Source organism: Xiphophorus hellerii, chromosome 8 (genome assembly GCF_003331165.1).
Source record: "Xiphophorus hellerii strain 12219 chromosome 8, Xiphophorus_hellerii-4.1, whole genome shotgun sequence".
Taxonomy (NCBI): domain Eukaryota; kingdom Metazoa; phylum Chordata; class Actinopteri; order Cyprinodontiformes; family Poeciliidae; genus Xiphophorus; species Xiphophorus hellerii.
The window spans coordinates 2998381-3016978 of record NC_045679.1 but is presented as its reverse complement, the minus strand read 5'-3'; the positions used below and the strand labels follow the sequence as shown (position 1 = coordinate 3016978).

Sequence of the window (18598 nt, the reverse complement as noted above, 5' to 3'; positions counted from 1 at the left end):
TCTGAAGACTCTGAGAGGAACTTCCTTCTTCATGAAACGTAAATAAAAACGGAGCAGCGTCAGATTTTAGCGTTTGTGAGATTTCTCTTTAGTTTTCGGTAAAAACCGTTTCTCCTGCTAGCGCTAAGCTAACGTGTTTGTTTTGGTTGGGTTTATCTGTACTCACAGGAACGATGACTCAGCATAAAAAACTCAGGAAACATGGACACCTTTACCGTCTCAGTCCTTGGAAAGTGGAGACATTTATTTTACAACAAGTTGAACCGTTTTGTTCAGCACCTTTCTGTGGTTCTGCAGGATCCAGTTCGTTAAAATATGTGCAAATTAAAAACATGGCCATGTGCAGAAACTCATGTGAATAACGTGAAGAAGAACCCGGCGAGGTAGAGGAGCAGCGCGAAGGAGATGACGAAGAGGACGATGAGCGTGGCGAAGGGCAGCTGAGGAAGGCCCTGCATGCCGAGGTCAAAAGGTCGTGGATTTAGATGCCAGCGTCGCCACACGGCCTCCGCGCTTCGCCCATGACCTGGAGCACAACAGAGCAGAGGTCAGAGGTCACCAGACATCCCAGAATATGAAAGACTTTTTATTCACATTATTAATATTTTAGTTGTTCTAAAGACTAAAACTTAGTTTATGACTCTTTTCTATTCAGCTATCGGCTCCCATTATAACCAGACACAGAATATTTTAAAACTAAAGTGATGGTTTTACCTGCTCAGAAATAAACTAAGTAGGTAAATAATCATATTACATATGATTATTTAATAATTTATAAAATAATCATTTAAAAAAAATAAGATTTCAGTTTGAAGCCAGGATTGGAGTTATTTATTTTAAAATAACTCCCACACACTGAACACACTGTATTCAGCAAAGTCTAATTCAACAAATACTTAGAAGAAGATTTATGTCCATAAAACTAAACAAACAAACAAACAAACAAAAAAAATCAGCCTTTGAGTGATCTGGGCTGAGAAAAAGTCTGATTATTAAAACTATCATTTATTATTGAGATAAATATTAAGTATTAATCTTGTCTGATTGTAAGCAATAAAAAAAGATAAATACTTTTAATGTGAGACAGGTGTGATGTGTAATGACGCACCTGAGCCACCAGGGGCAGCAAAGCTTCATGGTATTACTGTATATTTAAATGGAGGCCATTTTGTCTCACCTCACAATAACAAAACTCTTAAAGCCACAGAAACATGTCTGGTGTTTGATGTTAATATTTATGTTTTGGACAAATCAGTGTCAGAAAATATCAGAATTGAGACGTTTTTGTGTTTTTTATGTTGTTTGCAGATGATCTGATCAAATCTCCACACTTGGCCAGAAGAAAAGAGATTCTGACTCCTGTGATTTAATTTCATATTTTTCCAACAAACTGATCCCAACATGGGGCCCAGTCATTCAGAGCCACGTTGGAGCCAATTTATTGGAAAAATAAAAAACTCATCCAAACAAAAATCCCTTTAAATCTCTGACTGGTTCTGAAACTGTTAGGAAGATTTACTGCAGTGAAACAGGAGCCATTTTGGAAACAAGCTTCTAAAAATGAACCTAAAACAAGAATTATTAATTATTGACCCAGTCAAGGCCAGGTGGGTTTTTAAGCAGTTGGACTCAAATAAAGATACAAAAACAGGCTAAATATAATTTTTAAATCCTGGTTTCCCTTTAAAAGTGTAAACGTGAAAATGTCCTGACAGCATAAGTAGCGTGTTTGCTCCCGGGAGCTGGGCAGCGGCCAGCGAGCGCTCAGCGAGTTCTGGAAGTTCTGCCTGCGCGTCGCCCAGACCTTCGGGAACAGAGTCTTGGCCCGGTGGTCGAGCTCTGGGGAGGAAGAGGAGCGGAGTCAGACAGCGGAGGGGCTTAATCTCAGATCGCGACCCGGGGAGGAGGCTGACCTCTGTGGAAGCCGGTGTTGGAGATGAGGCGGCGGCAGAGCGGGCAGGGCGTGTGGGCGGCGCGGTTCCGGGCCAGGCGCCGCAGACACGGCTCACAGAAGACGTGAGCGCAGGGCAGGCAGCTGCGAGGCCGGAAGAAAACGTCCAGGCACACGGCGCAGGTCAGGCCGTCCCGGTCCACGTCCTCACAGGCCGGAGGACGGGCCGGGGACGACTGGGCCTGAGACAGCACAGGTCAGAGGTCAGAGGTCACTCAGAGGAGGAGGGGAAACTGACACACAACCTGTAGAGACTCTATACTTTAACTCATCAATTCTCTACATTCATCTCAGCAAATCAGATTAAAACTAACATTAAGTAACAAACATTATTCAGATATTAAACAGTTTTTATTATTTATGAATTAAAACTGTTTTTTATTGGTCTGGTGAAATATTATAATCCTAAACGTGTTTTAATCGTCATATTTAACAGACATAAAGCATCAGTCAGAGTTACAGACTGAAATAAATCAACTTTCAATAATAATAATAATAATTTAATTTATTGTTCTTCCTCACCGGCTCCTTCTCCTCTTCCTCCTGCAGCTGACTCTGCAGCCATCTCTCTCTCCTCCTCTGCTTCCTCCTCCGACTCTTCAGTCGGTTCTGGTCCGTTTTGCTCAGTCTGGTCCGGGCCAAGGAGCTCAGAACCACGGGACCCTGAGAGGACGACACCTGGCCAGGAGAGAGCCAGAACCGGGTCAGAACCAGCAGCTCAACCAAAGTCTCCCCTGGTTTTGGTTCTGACCCATTTAGTTTTTTCCTGAATGGTTTCATTCTTTGTGTCGTTTCCTGCTAATGAAACTATAATCCATTCTGTGGCGCCGCTCACAGTGGTTGGAGCTTCGACTGAGAAAATCCACTGACACAGAAATTTCTGAGCTCCAAACATCAAAAATCTGCTAGAAAAATCTCAGAAATTTACTAGAAAAGACCCGGCAATTTCTCAGGTCCAAGAGTCGAACATTTCAGATGTTTGGAACTCTGAAAATTTCAGAAAGTTTTCTTTATTTCCTTCTTGCTGTGGCTCTGCACTGAGTTAGTAACAGCTACATGTCCAGGTTCCAGTTTGTAACAGATTCTACTGGGGAAAGTAAAACAATAAAGTTTTTCCCTCCAGTGTTGTGAATTTTCCAGATGTAAATAAAAACATTCAACGTTAAAAAGTTTCCTGTTTGTCTCCTGATTCAATCAGAAACGTAAACGTACCGCTTCCTGCTGCCGCTCTGCTTCCTCTGTTTCCTGAGGCGCTGCAGACGACGATGCTAATGATGCTAACGATGCTAATCCTGCCGGAGCTCCAGACTCCCAGGGGACGGCGTCGCTCCGATCCTCATGATCCGACTCAGCCTGAGGTTCTGCCGCTCTCCTGACAGACGAGTCCAGCTGCGGCGCGTCCGTGTCTACGGCGGCACCGTGCTGTGGAGTCCCACCGGCGCAGACCGGGTCCAGAGCGGGCCCCTCCTGCTGGGCCTGCGCCGACCCACGGCCCGTCCTGCGCCGCGGGACGATGAGGAGGCGGGGCTTCTGGTCCAGATCCACGCGGCTGCGGCTGAAGTGGACGGTGGCATCGCGGCCGCAGGGGCAGCGGTACCGGTTCAGGAAGCTGTAGCCGCCCAGCCGAGCCCCGCAGTGGAAGCAGTTCAGCTTCCCGGACGTCCAGACGGCCTGAGGACGAGACGGCAGGTTCTGGAAAACTCTAGAAATGGTTCTGATCACATATCAGCGCAGCTCAGCCGGCCTGAAGCGACACAAAACTCAGGTTTCTGGACCTGGATGACCGTCTGAACGACAGAGGCCAGATTTGGTTCACTTCAGGCTGCAGTGTGAACGGAGCCTGAAGTGAACCAAATCAAAGAGGAAAAGAACTTCACATGTCAGAAATCACATTAAATCATTACATTATGACAATAACTAACAGGAAGAGGAGAAAACCAACCTGCTGGACCGAGATCCAGATCCACTCCGGTAGATTATCAACATCCATGTGCCAAATACAGCAGGAGACCGGACCGCAGTCTGCTGCCTGGACACAAACTGGACCTCAGAAATACACAAACTGGAAGAACTACAATAAACTTAACACTGGGATGAGGTGGTTTTATAAATGTATCAAAATAAATTTATTCCATAAAGCCGTAATGGAAACACGAGTCACATGATCAACAGCCGGATGTTACTACTGGCAGAAACCATGAAGAAGACAACAGGAAGTGGTTTTACAACATTCAAATTAGATGGATGGATAAAAATGATGGTTGGATTCACTTTAAAAATCAAAACTTGTTTTCCAGAGTTCACAGGAAGTGCCCTACATCCACTTCCTGCAGTGACTCACCACACTAATGATGCTACATTAATAAATATCGAGTAATAAAAGTCTGAACTGGAGGGAAACACAGACAGAGACGCTGAATGTCTGAGGCTCAGTCCTTTTAATGTTCTGTGTCCAAATCAAACCAGTTTGATTAAACTTAAATAAAACTCATTACTGACCAGACACGTGGCGTCTCCGACGGCCCTGCGGCAGCGCCTACAGCGCAGCTTCTTTCCGTTCATCTTCACCCGCCTGGCAGGACCAGATCAACCCATCTGATGGTCAGGAGGGACGACAACACAGACCAAACATGTCAGAGGTCAACGGATTATTAAAAACATCCTCAAAATGATATTTTATTCACTACTTCTGTTCAAAAAGTGAGACATTTTTATTGTTTCTGCCTTATAGCTGCACTTTTTCCTTCCACTAAACATTCCACGGACCTCCCAGAATCTGATGTAAAGTGTTGCCATGGAGACGGATGTGTGGGTTTTGTTAACCGTGTGACCTGATCCCAGAATCACCAGTTGTCGGCCATCCCACCACATGGATTTAGGACCGAAACTGATTCTAAAAAGCACCAAAAGTTTAAAATAAATGGAGGAAAACTTCCAGGAAACTTCCGGACTGGATAGTTTGCTAAAACTCTCTAAGTGGGAAGGTTTTAGCAAACTATCAGCTTCTTTAAATCTGGAAATATGAGAGATAATTTAATAATTTAAGACTTTGTCACAGGTAGGCTTGTTAAAATACACCTGCTGATGCGGAAGAAATACTTTCAGAATCGAACTAATACCATCCAACTGTTAAAGTTCACATTTTTACTAAGTTTAATTCATGCATCAGTTTCATTAACACTTCTTTGTATTAATATTACAACTTAGCTGTTATTTTTCCTGTAAATGTTGTGCTAAAACCTGAACACAGACCGTTTAAACAGTTAACCTCCAGCTAACTTTGCTAAAGTTAACACCAAGTTTCCCTCGTTACGGTTCAAAGTCCGCAGCGGGATAACTTTTAAAGTGTCGAAATTATATTTCACAATCAGTTGTTCACAGTTAGGCTTACCGTGAAGAACTTTTAAATGCTTAAACGGTCGAGGTGACGAAGTGACGAGCATTTAAATCCATTTGTGACAACAGGAAAAGTGAGGATGTACGGGATGGAGGACGGGCCAAAAGTTACGAAAACGCTCACCGTCCCAAAGCTGGTAAAGATGAATGCTATCGCTTTTCTGTGATGATTAAATTTATATTTAAATAAATTTTTTTACGTCATTACAAAAAAAAAAAAAAAAAACGTATTGGAAATCCTAGTAACAACAGTGACCAGTGTCCCCCTGCTGGTTTATTTATGTAACTACAGTTACAGAATGGACGCATCGCAATGTTTGGAGGCAAAAATTAATTTGTATTGACAAAAAAGTGTTGAAAATGTAATAATTTGCTTATTCGGAGTCTGTTATTGTAATAAAAATTAAGTTGAGATATTTTTTTATTTAGCTCAAACGGAAACAAATAATATAATCTAATCCAGGTATCTTCAGAGTCGTTGATATGCTAATTATTAGTCTCATAATGATAATAATAATTATCATGATATCTATTTTTAATATTGTTATTACTATTATTATAATATATTATTAAAATAATGATAATAATAACAATAGTAACATTTGCAATTAATATTAAAAGCTATTAATAATAATAAACTATAATATTTTCATTAAAACCATAATGACATCATCATATTACTCTATTTTCTACTAATTTAGGTTGAATATTGTTTGAGGTGTATCATTCAGAACTTTAGCTTAATGTAATATATTAGATCATAATTTATTACATTATGATAATATAATTGTAATAAAATATTAGTGGTAAAAATAATTAGTATCATTATTATTGTTATTATAATTATCAACATTTTTATTTTACTTCTCTTAATTTTCTGAAATTAATTTAGAAATCTTATCTTTGCAGTGTATAAATTATCAATCATCAGACCCAAACATTGTGTGTTTTAAAATCACCGTGCCAACAGCAGGTGGCGCTCTAAGCGCCTCGGGTCTGTTTGGTCACTTGGTTCTCTGACCGGGTCCGAAAAGCTGCAATAAAACAAAAACTGCGGGATGAAAACAAAACCAGAGATGAAACCTGGAAGTAAATCAAATGTTCAGTTTCCAGTTTAACAGCTGAAACATTAAGAGGAAGCGGAATGGATCAGAACCAGAACCAGAACCAGAACCGGCCCAATGACGCATTTTCCATCACAGGTATAAAAACCGCGCATCATTCTCCGTCAGCAGCCGCGACCTGCGCTGCTCTGCGCTCCTCCCGGCAGTCCGCTATGTGCGCTGATCGGCTGCGCACCGGGCTCCGCTAACACGCTCTGTCCGCACCGCGCCACCATGGACGGCACCAACAACACCACAGCCTGGCTCGACTTCCCCAACTCCACCGAACCGGCCGCTGCCGCCGCCGCGGGCGCCGAGGTGACACTGAGCTCCCAGCTGCTCACCTCCTTCCTGCTCGGCGCGCTCATCCTGTGCGCAGCCTTCGGGAACGGCTGCGTGGTGGCGGCCATCGCGCTGGAGCGCTCCCTGCAGAACGTGGCCAACTACCTGATCGGCTCCCTGGCCGTCACCGACCTGATGGTGTCGGTGCTGGTGCTGCCCATGGCGGCGCTCTACCAGGTTCTGGATCGCTGGACGCTCGGCCCGGTGCCGTGCGACATCTTCATCTCCCTGGACATGGTGTGCTGCACCTCATCCATCCTGCACCTGTGCGCCATCGCGCTGGACCGCTACTGGGCCATCACCGAGCCCATCGACTACATGAAGAAGCGGACGCCGAGGCGAGCCGCGGTTCTGATCAGCGTCACCTGGATAGTCGGGTTCTCCATCTCGGTGCCGCCGATGCTGGTGATGCGCTCCCAGCCGAGCGGCGGCGCGGAGGACCGGCACAGCCAGATGGAGTGCAAGATCCGGCAGGACCCGTGGTACACGATATACTCCACGTTCGGCGCGTTTTACATCCCACTGACGCTGATGCTGGTTCTGTACGGGCGGATTTTCAAAGCGGCGCGGTTCCGGATCAGGAGGACTGTGCGTAAAACCGAGAAGAAGAAAGTGTCCGACTCGTGCCTGGCGCTGTCGCCGGCGCTCTTCCACAAGAAGCCGCACGGCGACGCGCAGCAGGGCAAGAGCTGGAAGCGCAGCGTGGAGCCGCGGCCGCCGCTGCCGCCGCCGAGCGTCAACGGCGCGGTGAAGCACGCCGACGACGGTGAGTCCCTGGAGATCATCGAGGTGCACAGCAGCTCCAGGGGCCACCTGCCGCTGCCCAACACCCCGAGCTCCGCGCCGCTGTTCGAGAGCCGCCACGAAAAGGCGACGGAAGCCAAGCGGAAGATCGCGCTGGCGCGGGAGCGGAAGACGGTGAAGACGCTGGGCATCATCATGGGCACCTTCATCCTCTGCTGGCTGCCCTTCTTCATCGTGGCCCTGGTGATGCCGTTCTGCCGGGAGTCGTGCTACATGCCCGGCTGGCTGGAGGCCGTCATCAACTGGCTGGGATACTCCAACTCCCTGCTCAACCCGATCATCTACGCTTACTTCAACAAAGACTTCCAGAGCGCCTTCAAGAAAATCATCAAGTGTCATTTCTGCAAACCCTGAATCAGAAACGAACCGGGACAGAAACTCGTGTTGATAATCATCGTTAAATATCTCCAGACTGTCTGTAGACTATGCATAGATAAAGCTGTGATCGTTGGATTGAGGCTCATGTTCGTGTTCATGTAATGTCCAATAAAAAGATACTTTTTTTCACAAACTCTCGGCTTTTAGGTTGATTTTTATGGGGGAATATTATTGCCATAAGTCGAGCGCACACATTTTCAGTTGGACAGCAGGATTTCTAAACTTCAAATACTTGTACTGAAATTCTCAGTTTGAAAACAGGAAGAAATATTAATAACCTAACAAACATATTTTCACCTGATAATTTACAAACTGGATGTTTTTCTTTAAAAAACACGAAAAATTCAAAGTTTTGGATCTTTAATGGTTTAAACTTAAACTTCATAATTTGTTTAATTAGAATTACAGTATGCTTAGTTTATTGTTGAGCAGTGAAAAAGTGTGCTAACTAAACTAGAAACAACCAACCAGAGCCAGGAGGCGGGGCTTAGTGCTGTCAATCATGATCCTGTGCGCATCCATACAACCTTGAAGCCATTTGAAAATAAATTAACATTTAATTGAAAAATGATTGTTAGCTTTTCACATCTATGGTGTTCATAAAGTTTCCAGGCTAAGCTAGGCTAGCAATAGCACTAATGCTAAAGTGAGGCTGCTAAGACTTACTAGCCACATTATTAGACTAGATTTAAAATTTAGTCCAATAAATTTAGAGTAATGATTTCTCTATATATAACAAAAGAGTTTCTTAAAGAGACAGAGGCCCAATAAATCAGGAAGTGACATTTCTTTTAATGAATATCTGGTGCATTTATACAGCATTTCTTTAGTTGAAGGTGACATAGTTACTAGATTGTGTGACATCATACCTAGAGTTGGATAGTAACTAGTTACATTTACTCAGTTACATTTACTTGAGTAACTTTTTGAAAAAAATAATTTTACTTTGTTGTACTTTGAGTATTTTTACTATTTCTGCTCTTACTTGAGTTAAACTTCTGGATTTTCTTCCCACTGAATGAAAAACAAACATGTTTAAACCAAAAATCCACCAGATTCAGAAACAGAAACTTTAATAAAACTGCAGGTTTTATTAAAGTTTCTTATTGAAAGAAACTGATTTGGAAAATGTTCTTTTGCTACTTATATGAATTATTTTCATTTTGATCCTTAAAATACCCAAATTTCCACTAAACTTTACACTTTGGTCCATCTGATGATGTAATTTTTAATTATTAAATTAATTATTAATTATTAAATGATTGATAATTTGTCAGGTTACTCAGTGTTTGAGTAGAATTTTTACCAAATACTTTTTACTCTTGAGTTATTTCTTTAACGGCTACTTTTACTTTTACATGAGTAAAAATATGTTGAAGTAGTTTTACTCTGACCTGAGTAATATTTTTAATACTCTGCTTTCCACTATTTCTGTCTAGAAAACATAATTCTGCCTCTTTAAATGTGAAACTGGTTTGTAATCTGTCACAGACTTTTGCTTCTTGAATCGTCCCAGTTTCTTCTCCCCAGCGTGAATCTAAAAATCTGAATCTGAGGCGTTAAAGCGACGGCCACGCCGGCATACGAGCGACCAGGGAAAGGTCAAAGTGGACCAGGTTCCGCCCGGCCGGCCTCGTAAGTCCGTCTTAAAACAGCGGCTCGCACATGAAGGATGGAGAGGTGGTCGCCATGGAGACGTGTGAGCGACGCAAACGAGGAGCAATTACCTGATCAAAGGCCTGCTGAGACATGGAGGTGAGTGAGAGCAGCTGGCGCACAATAAGCAGGTGGAGTTCCTCATTGTTTCCTCCAACAAACGATGTTTGTTTATACTTTATTCTTACAACCACAACCAAAATATCACACAATATTGATATTTTCCTCCAAATCCAGCAAAATATTCTTGATTTGTTCTGAATTTTCAGAACCACAGGAGGCTGCAGAGTGAGGCTGGTTTACTGAAACATGGCCGCCGCATCAAGTTAGAACTTAATAAATATTCCTTTTCTTATTTTATAAATCTCTGAGCAGATTGAAAATGGAGACACATTTTTATCCAAATTTTATGTTTAAAAAAACAATAAAACCAGAAAAAAGAGTCATAAACTGTGATTTTGCTGTTATATGATGGGAAATGTAGTCCAGTTTTATGGCAAATATAAATTCTCTCGAATGCATTGTGGATTATTAACGGAAACAAAAGGAGCAAATTTCAGTCAAACATTCTGTAGAAAATGACGTAACAATTTCTGAGCTACAAAAGTAAAAAATTTTACATTTTGAGACTCATCTCAGAAATTTTCTAGAAAAAACATGGATATTTCTGAGCTTGAAAAGTCGACAATTTTCAACTTTTCGAGAACAAAAAATTTCCACGTTTTTTATTTCTACGAAATATGTAATATTAATTTCAACATTTCTGAATTTTTCTCTCCCAAATCTCCCAAATTTTTGGAGCTCAAAAATTTCAACGTCTTTTCTTGAAAATCTCAACATTTATGATTTTTTTTGGTGTAACTATAGTAACAGGCCTTGATGATGTGTCTCTGTTATCAAACTACAAAAATGGCCGCCCGGTTTGTAGCGTAAGGCTCTTTCTTTCACTTTGAGCTGCTGTGATTATTTTTTATTTTCTAGCAACAGAAGAAATGTGTCTGAAAGATGAACAGGTTTCTGCCAGATTTGATGCGTTTCTTGACATTTTGCTGTTTCTGTCTCTGAATTATGATGTTTTCTGCTCGTTTTCTCTGGTTTCAGTCGTTAGTGACAGATCTGTGATTTTCTCTGCATCTCGTCTTAAATCTCTTCAGTTTGGGCCTTTGTGCGTTAATCAGCGCTGCTGTTATTCCAAAGCTGCGTTTGTTTGAATCTTGAAAGTTTTTAAACACACGATTAAAACAGTTGAAGCCTCAGATTCTCATTTTTCTCCAGCAAAATCATTAGAAATCGACTTTCTGATGATTAAACTGATGATTATTTCAGTGCAGCAGGAAAACAAAACAACACAAGGCTTGTCTGGATGGTTCTGGGAGCTTCCTCAGAGGCTGCAGCTGAGTGCACTTGGCTGTAAATCAGCCTGCAGAGGAGAACTGGGATTAAATTTGGTCCGTATGCTCTTGAACTGTGGAGCCGTGTTTACCCTGCAGGGCTGCTGGTGGCGCTCTGCTGTCAGAGGAATTACAATCCGGCTCTCCGCAGCCAAAACATGGAGCAAAACCTTTTGGCTGCTGTTCATCGACCTGTTTTAGTCGTTATACAGAAATAAAAAGAAAATAAAACTGAATATTTAGTCCTGGAAGTATCAGAAATATCAACATAATTCATATTTATGTTTCTGTGCATCCGTCCAGACCCAATCCTCCAGGAAACAGAGACAGTCAGCAGGAAAATGGAGCTAAATATGAGCCGGATGTTAATGTAAGTGATAAATAACTGATTGTAAATGTAAGAATCAGTTTCATTGTTTGTATTTGAGCTCTGCGGCGCGGCGGAGCAGAGAGGAGCGCAGCGCCGTCTGGGAGTTAACTGAACATGGATCATGGATTCCTGGTCATGGACGAGTGTCTGTGTGAACGCATGGGGCCCCTCCACACGCTAATGAAGTCATTAATTCAGACCCTCGTTAACGAGAGACCAGACTTTAGTTTGTGTCCAACTGAAGCACAACTTTCAACTTGTGGAATTATGTAATTCAGTAAATCTTAGAAATTGTTTCAGAAGTCAAGATTAATTTGGACGATACGACTGAAAACCGTGTTTCATATCAGCCAATATGGATAATTATTGATGAGTTTTTTGTCTTAAATGTCTGAAATAACAATAACAACCTTTGATGTTTTGTCTAGTTTTCACTTCACACTGTTATATTTTAGTAACGAGGCGCAGTGGGGAAACTTTAAACTGCTGCTGCGCAAGTTACTCAACAACTTGTTGCTAGGTAACCAAAAGGTCAGAGAGTTAGTAAGTTACTTAGCAGCTTGTTGCTAGGTAACTCTCTCAAAAAGTGAGTTAGTAAGTTGCTAAATAGTTTGTTGCTAGGTAACCAAAGAGTGAGTGAGTTAGTATTTGCTTTGCTCTGTTAGAGGCTGAGCGGCTAAAGTCTTTCCTCTGCCTACATCTCCCAGAATGCTTTGTGGTTCTGGATCAGACTTCAGTGAATATTTTATATGTTGTGTCATTGATCAGTTTTATCCCGATACATGTTATTGATTTATCGTCCAGCACTCTGTAGTTCACTTTGTAAGATGTGAGAAAGTTTAATTTAATGCACGAAAAGTGAGAAAATAATATGTAATTTATTTCCACTATTTCCTGCAGACTGTATCTCTGTGTTGGTGGGGCTGTTAGCGTCCTGACCTTTGACCCTGCTGCAGGTGTCTTTGTTTGGGCTCAGTCACTTTAGGAGCGACATCAAACAGAGGCTTGTTTTTGTTGTTTTGCTGTTTGATGCGATCTGCAGCTGTTCTTCGTCTCCTGATCCGACGCTTTGTGTCTTTTTTACAACATTTCAGCCTCACATGAGTCACTCAACATTTTATTCTAATAATTTAATGTTTTAAGAGCTTCTGATTTTCAGGGATAAGTTTTCACAAAAAAAAGTGTCTTTCCTTTTCACTGAAAACATGATGCTCATGTTCTGATTGTTTTTACTAGGCTGGATACATTTTATTTTATATTTACCAAATTAGTATTATTTTCAACAAAAAGCTTAATTTTTAACAAGCTAAGATTTGAAATATTTCTTTCGCCAATGTAGTTTAATTAATGCAAACATCAAAATAAAACAAGACTAAGAACTAAAAACTAAATAACTGAAGTTGAAACATTCATATGAATTGTTATTTACACTAAATAAACAACAATAGTTTGGGTTATTTATTGGTTTGTTTAGTAAAAGTCACATTTCTGATCACATATTTATTGCTGTCAGATGCTAAGTATTTAGCTTGCTAGCTAAATGTTTACAACATAGGTTGTAAACACCTTAATATTATTAAAACTAAAAGTTTATAAACATTTAACTTTCTAACTAAATGTTAACCAGCTAACTACTTAGCTTGCCAGCAACATTTTTACAAGCTGAATAAATATAGATAATTTAGTTTGGAGCTAAATGCTTAGCTTGCTAACTGTGTAAGCTACGTACATTATTCTGTATTTTATCCATTAGTTGAATAAATGTCAGTTTGTCACACAGCATCACTGTTGGCCCAGAAACTGATCCTTCTGATTTGGATGTTTGGTCAACAAGCCGACGCCTGATAGGTAAATGATTACATTTGAATTGAGTCGATAGGTTTACACAGAATATTTCTTCTGTTCTTGTCGCTTTACTCTAACTGCTCCTCCCACAGGTCTGGTAAAACCTGCAGTAATATGATCATAATATTTGGGATGCAGCTTTTAAACACAATGGGTTTAAAGTAACACAGCTGATGTCGGATCTTTAGGCAGCTGGACGACTTTTAAAAGTTTTTCTGAACTTTCTGTGTTAGAAAGAAAGATATGGATGTTTTTTGTAAACATTTAGATATCTGATATAAATGTAAATTATTTAATTTGCATGGTCTTGGTAAAACACAGCAGGTGAGTCCACAGTTCAAACAAAGGACACAGAGATGGAGTTGATATCTGGTTTGGGTTCAGCTTTTCGGCTGAAGTCTAGGAAGGAGCAATAATTGTGTGAAATCTTCTGGTTCATTCATAGTTTTGCAGCTTTTGGTAAGTATTGGTTATGGTTATCAAATATCTGCAGCAGAGATGCCAAGGAGGAAACCATAAATTATTGAATGTACATTTATACATTATGCCAAAACAAAAACGACTACAAATTATAGAAATGGTTGCAAAACCGGATATTTTCCGACTCGTGTGACCTGGGAGGAACATTTCCTACAGAGACGGATCAGTCCGCGACATTTTCCAGAGCAGATTCCAATTTTCTGAGGATTTTGCTGAATAATTCAACCAGCCTGTCTTATTGTTTATAAACAGAGATTTTTCTGACGTTTTGACATTTATATCTGCTTTGTTTTCATGACAAAATGCTCACAAAACGATTTTTCAATCATACCAAAGGACAGAAAAGGTTTTCAGCAGAAAAACAGGAGCAATCTGAGGCTGAATAATAGGAAATAATAATTCGTATTGACACCACAGTTTAAAGTGTTTAAGGTTTGTATTTCACAGATAGAAAATAACCGATAAAAACAAAACTAAATGTTTCTATCAGATATAAAAAAGCATCAGGTGATTCAATTTGACTAAATGTCCTCTAGCATTTATTTGTCGTGCCAACGTATTATTACGATGCCAAGAATAGATTGAATCGCTCTAAATTAGACTTTTGAACATTTCTGTTGTTTCTATGGTAACAGAAAGCTTTCAGTTTGACTAAAACAACATAATTTTCCCCCAATGCAAACCAAGAAACCTCAAAATTATTCAAAGAATTGAAACGTTTTTATGTTCGAATTATGAAAATCAGGATTATTAACATTAAGAAAAATGTTTTTCTTTTTTATTAATGTGCAAATTAAACATTCTAATTAAATTGATTTGATGTTGTTTATTTAGAGCTTTTAATTTGAAGAATGAAAGATTTAATCCCAGCTTGGAGTTTGTAGGTTCTCTCTGTGAATGTTTGGCTTTTCTCCAGTTTCACCAGAACAAGATTTTTAATCCAAATTGGACTTTAACTATTAATGTCAGCAGGTCTTTTTCTTATATTGTTAACAGAACAGTAAAACTTTAATTGGTTTCTGACTATTGATAGTCTTCAGGCACTCTGCTGATATTACAGCAGAGTGCCTGAAATATATAATATAATATTAGCTTAATGACATTAAGCTAATATTACACAAATATTATTATTGTTGTAATAATTAGACTTCTTGTATGACTTTATTCTTGAAATATTAAGACATTTTTTCTCATAGTTTTATTTTTTTGACGCTCTGTTGTAAAATTGTTCTGTTTACAAACATGATATAAGTTACAGTCCAACAACAAAATGTATCATTTTATTGCAGAAACATTTTGCTTCTGTTAAAGTATTTCTAATAAACTTTTATCATTTCTAAATACTTTCTGATGTAACGCTGAACAATCTGTCTGAAGCTAAAGACGATGTTTTGGCTTTGAAAGGTTAATTTTGTGATGACCTTTGGTGACCTTTGATCCCCCCGTGGTGCTGAAGGATGAAACCGGAGCGCCGAGCGAACGTTCAGAGGGCCGAGTGTTCGAACAGGATGACGGTGGATCTGCTGGACAGGCTGGACGGCCTGGAGGGCCGGAAGGCTCCGATCCGAGAGTAAACGTCCCCGTCCGAGCACGCGCCCCAGGACAGGTGGGGGCTGGGCGGCGTGGTGAGGATCAGAGGCAGCGACGGCGGCCGGAGCCCAGGCGGGGGCGCTGCAGGCGGGGTCGGCGGCAGGGGGAGGGAAGGCGGAGCGACGATGGAAGTTATGGTGGTGATGGTCTGGATGGGAGCCGGTTCTACAGGGAGCGACCCGTTCTTGGTGGGGATCTCCTGACAGGCGGTGGGCTGCTGCAGCCTGTAGGTGGCGCTGTGGTAGAAGCTGTTGTACTCCAAGGCGTGTCGCGCCCGGGCCAGCCTGAGCCTGGAACCAGAACCCGACCAGAGACAGCGGGTCCATAACAATATCTATCAATGTCAATAGATAAAACACTGAACTCTGAGCCAGAACCGCACGGCATTCTGGGAGATGTAGGCAGAGCAAAGACTCACGCTAAGCTATGTGGCTGCTATCAACTAACTAAATCACTGCCTAGCAACAAGCTGATGAGTAACTTACTTACTCTCTCACTCTTCGGTTGCCTAGCAACAACTTGTTGGGTAACTTACTAACTTGCTCGTGCTTTGGTTGCTTAGCAACAGCCTACTAACTCACTCGTTCTTCGATTAGTGAGTGAATATTAACAAAATAAAGTCATAATATTACGAGAAAGTTGTTCAAGGATAAAGTTAAAATAATACGAGAATTGTCTTTCGGCTTTATTCTCGTATTTTGACTTTATTCTTGTAATTTTATGACTTTTAGTGATTTTATTGTTTTATTTTCTCTGATTTTGGCCCTTATTCTCTGTGTAAACCCCTCAGTCTTTCACACAGAAGGTGAGTTCATCTCTGTCTGGCTCAGCCCAGGTGAGCTCCTACCTGTGCCTCAGCTGCAGCAGCCTGTAGAGCAGCAGCAGGATCACGGCTCCGGCCAGCGTCACCAGCAGCAGCGCCACCTTCAGGTCTGGACTCCAGCAGGTCCTCCCGGCCGAGCCGCAGCTCCTCGGGGGCTCCGGGGGCCGCTCCGTCCCCCTGATGGGGCCGGCGCCGACCCGGCTGGGCGGAGGAGGAACCTGGAGGGAGGAGCTGCTGGTGACCAGCTGGCTGAGGCGCATCGCTGCCAGGGGGGATCACAGACAGGAAGTGATGTCGTTTGGCTTGAACTCCATCGATTCTCACAGATCTGAAAATGGAAGAGTTTGGTTTAGTCTGAGGTCAAAAGGTCATGTGATGTTTATCACTAAAACGTCAAGAACTATCAGCAATAATTTGGTTTATTAGTCACTGATCCATGGAGCAGCTAATTCTGCTTTAAGCTAACGAGAAGAGAAAAGAAACGACGAGAAAAGAAACAACAGGAAAAGAAACGACGAGGAAAAAAAACAACAGGAAAAGAAACGACGAGGAAAAAAAACAACAGGAAAAGAAACGACGAGGAAAAAAAACAACAGGAAAAGAAACGACGAGAAAAGAAACGACAAGAAAAGAAACGACGAGAAAAGAAACGACGATGTCTCCGTGACGTGAAATCTTTAACACCAGCAGCAGTTTTCACAAAACCCAGCTTTTATTTTGGTAGTCAAATTCCGTTTAACAGGAAGTGAATTTGCATATTGGCTAAATATTTAGCTTTGAGCTAAAGATTTAGCTTTGAGCTAAAGAGCTAAGTATTTGCTGTGAATCTAAATATTTACTTTGAAGCTAAATATTTAGCTAGCTAACCAAATTTATGACTTTAGGCTACATACTTAGTTTGAGGCTAAAGAGCTAAGTATTTAATCTCAAGCTAAATAAATATTTAGTCTGACGCTACATACTTAGCTTGTTAACTAAATATTAGTTTATGTGTCAGGCTTTCCTCAGAGCAACACAGATAAATGGTCAAATTATTGGAAACATGCAAAAGAAAAAAGATAAATTTAGAAGGAGTTCAAAACTTTTAACTTTTTCATTACTAAAAAGTAAATAAAAACAAAAATTGACCCTATAACTTCATGTTTTACAAATAATTTATATATATGTATAATTTTTCCACCCTGAAAAGGGAGAGCACAAAGAAAATGATTCAAAATTAATTTAAAAAATCACAAAATTTGAAATGAGGCCTGACAGTTTTTCTGGTTTAAGTGTCTTAAAGTAAGTCTGGACCAGCGGAGCCCACAGTGGGTCCCTGAGGGCCGGCATCCTGCATGTTTTAGTCTCCCTGGTTTAACGCTCCTGGATCAACTGATGGATCATTAGAGGCTTAAGCAGAACATTGACATGTTGGTACCAGAGAGAGAACTAAACCGTGCAGGATGCCGGGCCTCCAGGACCCACTTTGGGCCCCCTGGTCTAGATCCTAAAAGAAACTAAATAAGAAGCTAACCTCCGCGCATGCAGCCGCTCCTCAACGTTTGGTTTTATATTTCAGTAGAAACTCAGACTCACCTGGACCATGTGTGGCGGTTTTGGGTAAATCCAGGAGGAAAACAAGCCGACCGTCTGAGCGGCTCTCCAGCGACGGAGAGGAAACCGGCGGGAACAGCAGGAAACGGGCCGCTTCCCGAACACACAATACCACAAACCTGACTGCAGAGCACTTCCTGTCGCCATGGTTACAGGAAACTGGTCAAGGAAAGCCTCCTGTCTTATGGACTCAGCTGGAGTTTGAAGAAAACATGAAACTGAGCAGCACAATAAGGCAGGAAAGAGAAATACTTTGGCTTTAGATTTTTTTACACCGATTTAAATTAGGAAAAAACTAATATTGTAGTAAGTTACATAAACTCAATTACATTTACTTGAGTAACTTTTTTGAAAAAATTTACTTTTACTTGAGTAATTTTCTGGATTTTCTAACCACTGAATGAAAAACGAACCTGTTTTAACCAAAAATCCACCAGACACTTGAAACCTTTTTTAAGTTTCATAAGTTTTTTATCAAAAGAAACTGATTTGGAAAAATTTTATTTTGTTATTTTATAAATTATTGTAATTTTTGTCCTTAAAATACCAACATTTCCACTTAACTTTATATTTTAGTCTGTCTGATGATGTAATTTTGAAATACAAAATAACTGATAATTTGATCAGTTACTCAATATTTGAGTAACTTTTTGCCAAATACTTTTTTCCTCTTCCTGGAGTAATTTTGCTTTTACTTGAGTAAAAATATGTTGAAGTACTTTTACTTTTACTTTTTGTGTACTCTGTCCAGCTCTGATGATAATACTTTTATTATTATGCTCCTGTTAAATGACTTGGCTTGTTGGAGGCCTAAACATATACAAAATATGTTTATTTTATTTTTTAATTGCAACACAAATGTCCCAACAGCGCCAC

The 18598-nt window shown here is 40.8% G+C and overlaps 4 protein-coding genes across 7 annotated transcripts in view; 2 read left to right on the top strand and 2 right to left on the bottom strand.

Annotated features, from left to right (window-relative positions):
• LOC116724487 (NLR family CARD domain-containing protein 3-like) overlaps nucleotides 1-18598 on the top strand; it is a 638369-nt gene that overhangs the window by 244474 nt on the left and 375297 nt on the right. The window lies entirely within an intron of this gene.
• On the bottom strand, nucleotides 207-6814 carry LOC116724560 (E3 ubiquitin-protein ligase RNF180-like). Of its 3 annotated transcripts, none has more exons than XM_032570326.1 (8): nucleotides 6795-6814; nucleotides 4451-4546; nucleotides 3894-3980; nucleotides 3164-3622; nucleotides 2474-2629; nucleotides 1914-2133; nucleotides 1714-1839; nucleotides 207-526 (listed from the first exon to the last, which is right to left on the bottom strand). In XM_032570326.1, the coding sequence occupies exons 2-8, from the start codon at nucleotides 4511-4513 to the stop codon at nucleotides 351-353; spliced, it is 1287 nt and encodes a 428-aa protein (XP_032426217.1). In that variant the 5' UTR covers nucleotides 4514-4546; nucleotides 6795-6814; the 3' UTR covers nucleotides 207-350. The 3 variants fall into 3 exon arrangements, with proteins under 3 accessions (XP_032426217.1, XP_032426216.1, XP_032426218.1); XM_032570325.1 differs by lacking the exon at nucleotides 6795-6814 and adding an exon at nucleotides 5343-5472; XM_032570327.1 differs by lacking the exon at nucleotides 6795-6814 and having other exon boundaries at nucleotides 3894-3976.
• On the top strand, nucleotides 6340-8107 carry LOC116724561 (5-hydroxytryptamine receptor 1A-beta-like). The gene has a single exon (XM_032570328.1). The coding sequence runs from the start codon at nucleotides 6685-6687 to the stop codon at nucleotides 7948-7950; it is 1266 nt and encodes a 421-aa protein (XP_032426219.1). The 5' UTR covers nucleotides 6340-6684; the 3' UTR covers nucleotides 7951-8107.
• On the bottom strand, nucleotides 13653-17936 carry LOC116724589 (actin cytoskeleton-regulatory complex protein pan1-like). Of its 2 annotated transcripts, none has more exons than XM_032570364.1 (3): nucleotides 17643-17936; nucleotides 16154-16457; nucleotides 13653-15596 (listed from the first exon to the last, which is right to left on the bottom strand). In XM_032570364.1, exons 2-3 carry the CDS (start codon nucleotides 16387-16389, stop codon nucleotides 15200-15202), a joined length of 633 nt encoding a protein of 210 aa, XP_032426255.1. In that variant the 5' UTR covers nucleotides 16390-16457; nucleotides 17643-17936; the 3' UTR covers nucleotides 13653-15199. The 2 variants fall into 2 exon arrangements, with proteins under 2 accessions (XP_032426255.1, XP_032426254.1); XM_032570363.1 differs by having other exon boundaries at nucleotides 17705-17931.

Excerpts from the sequence above, each read along its gene's own strand:
- LOC116724560 (XM_032570326.1), bottom strand. The coding sequence starts at position 4,513 with ATGAACGGAAAGAAGCTGCGCTGTAGGCGCTGCCGCAGGGCCGTCGGA. Across the intron at positions 2,134-2,473 it reads AGGAAGAGGAGAAGGAGCCG|GCCCAGTCGTCCCCGGCCCG; the intron begins GTGAGGAAGAAC and ends GTGCTGTCTCAG. Across the intron at positions 1,840-1,913 it reads CAACACCGGCTTCCACAGAG|AGCTCGACCACCGGGCCAAG; the intron begins GTCAGCCTCCTC and ends CTTCCTCCCCAG.
- LOC116724561 (XM_032570328.1), top strand. The coding sequence starts at position 6,685 with ATGGACGGCACCAACAACACCACAGCCTGGCTCGACTTCCCCAACTCC.
- LOC116724589 (XM_032570364.1), bottom strand. The coding sequence starts at position 16,389 with ATGCGCCTCAGCCAGCTGGTCACCAGCAGCTCCTCCCTCCAGGTTCCT. Across the intron at positions 15,597-16,153 it reads CTGCTGCAGCTGAGGCACAG|GCTCAGGCTGGCCCGGGCGC; the intron begins GTAGGAGCTCAC and ends TTCTGGTTCCAG.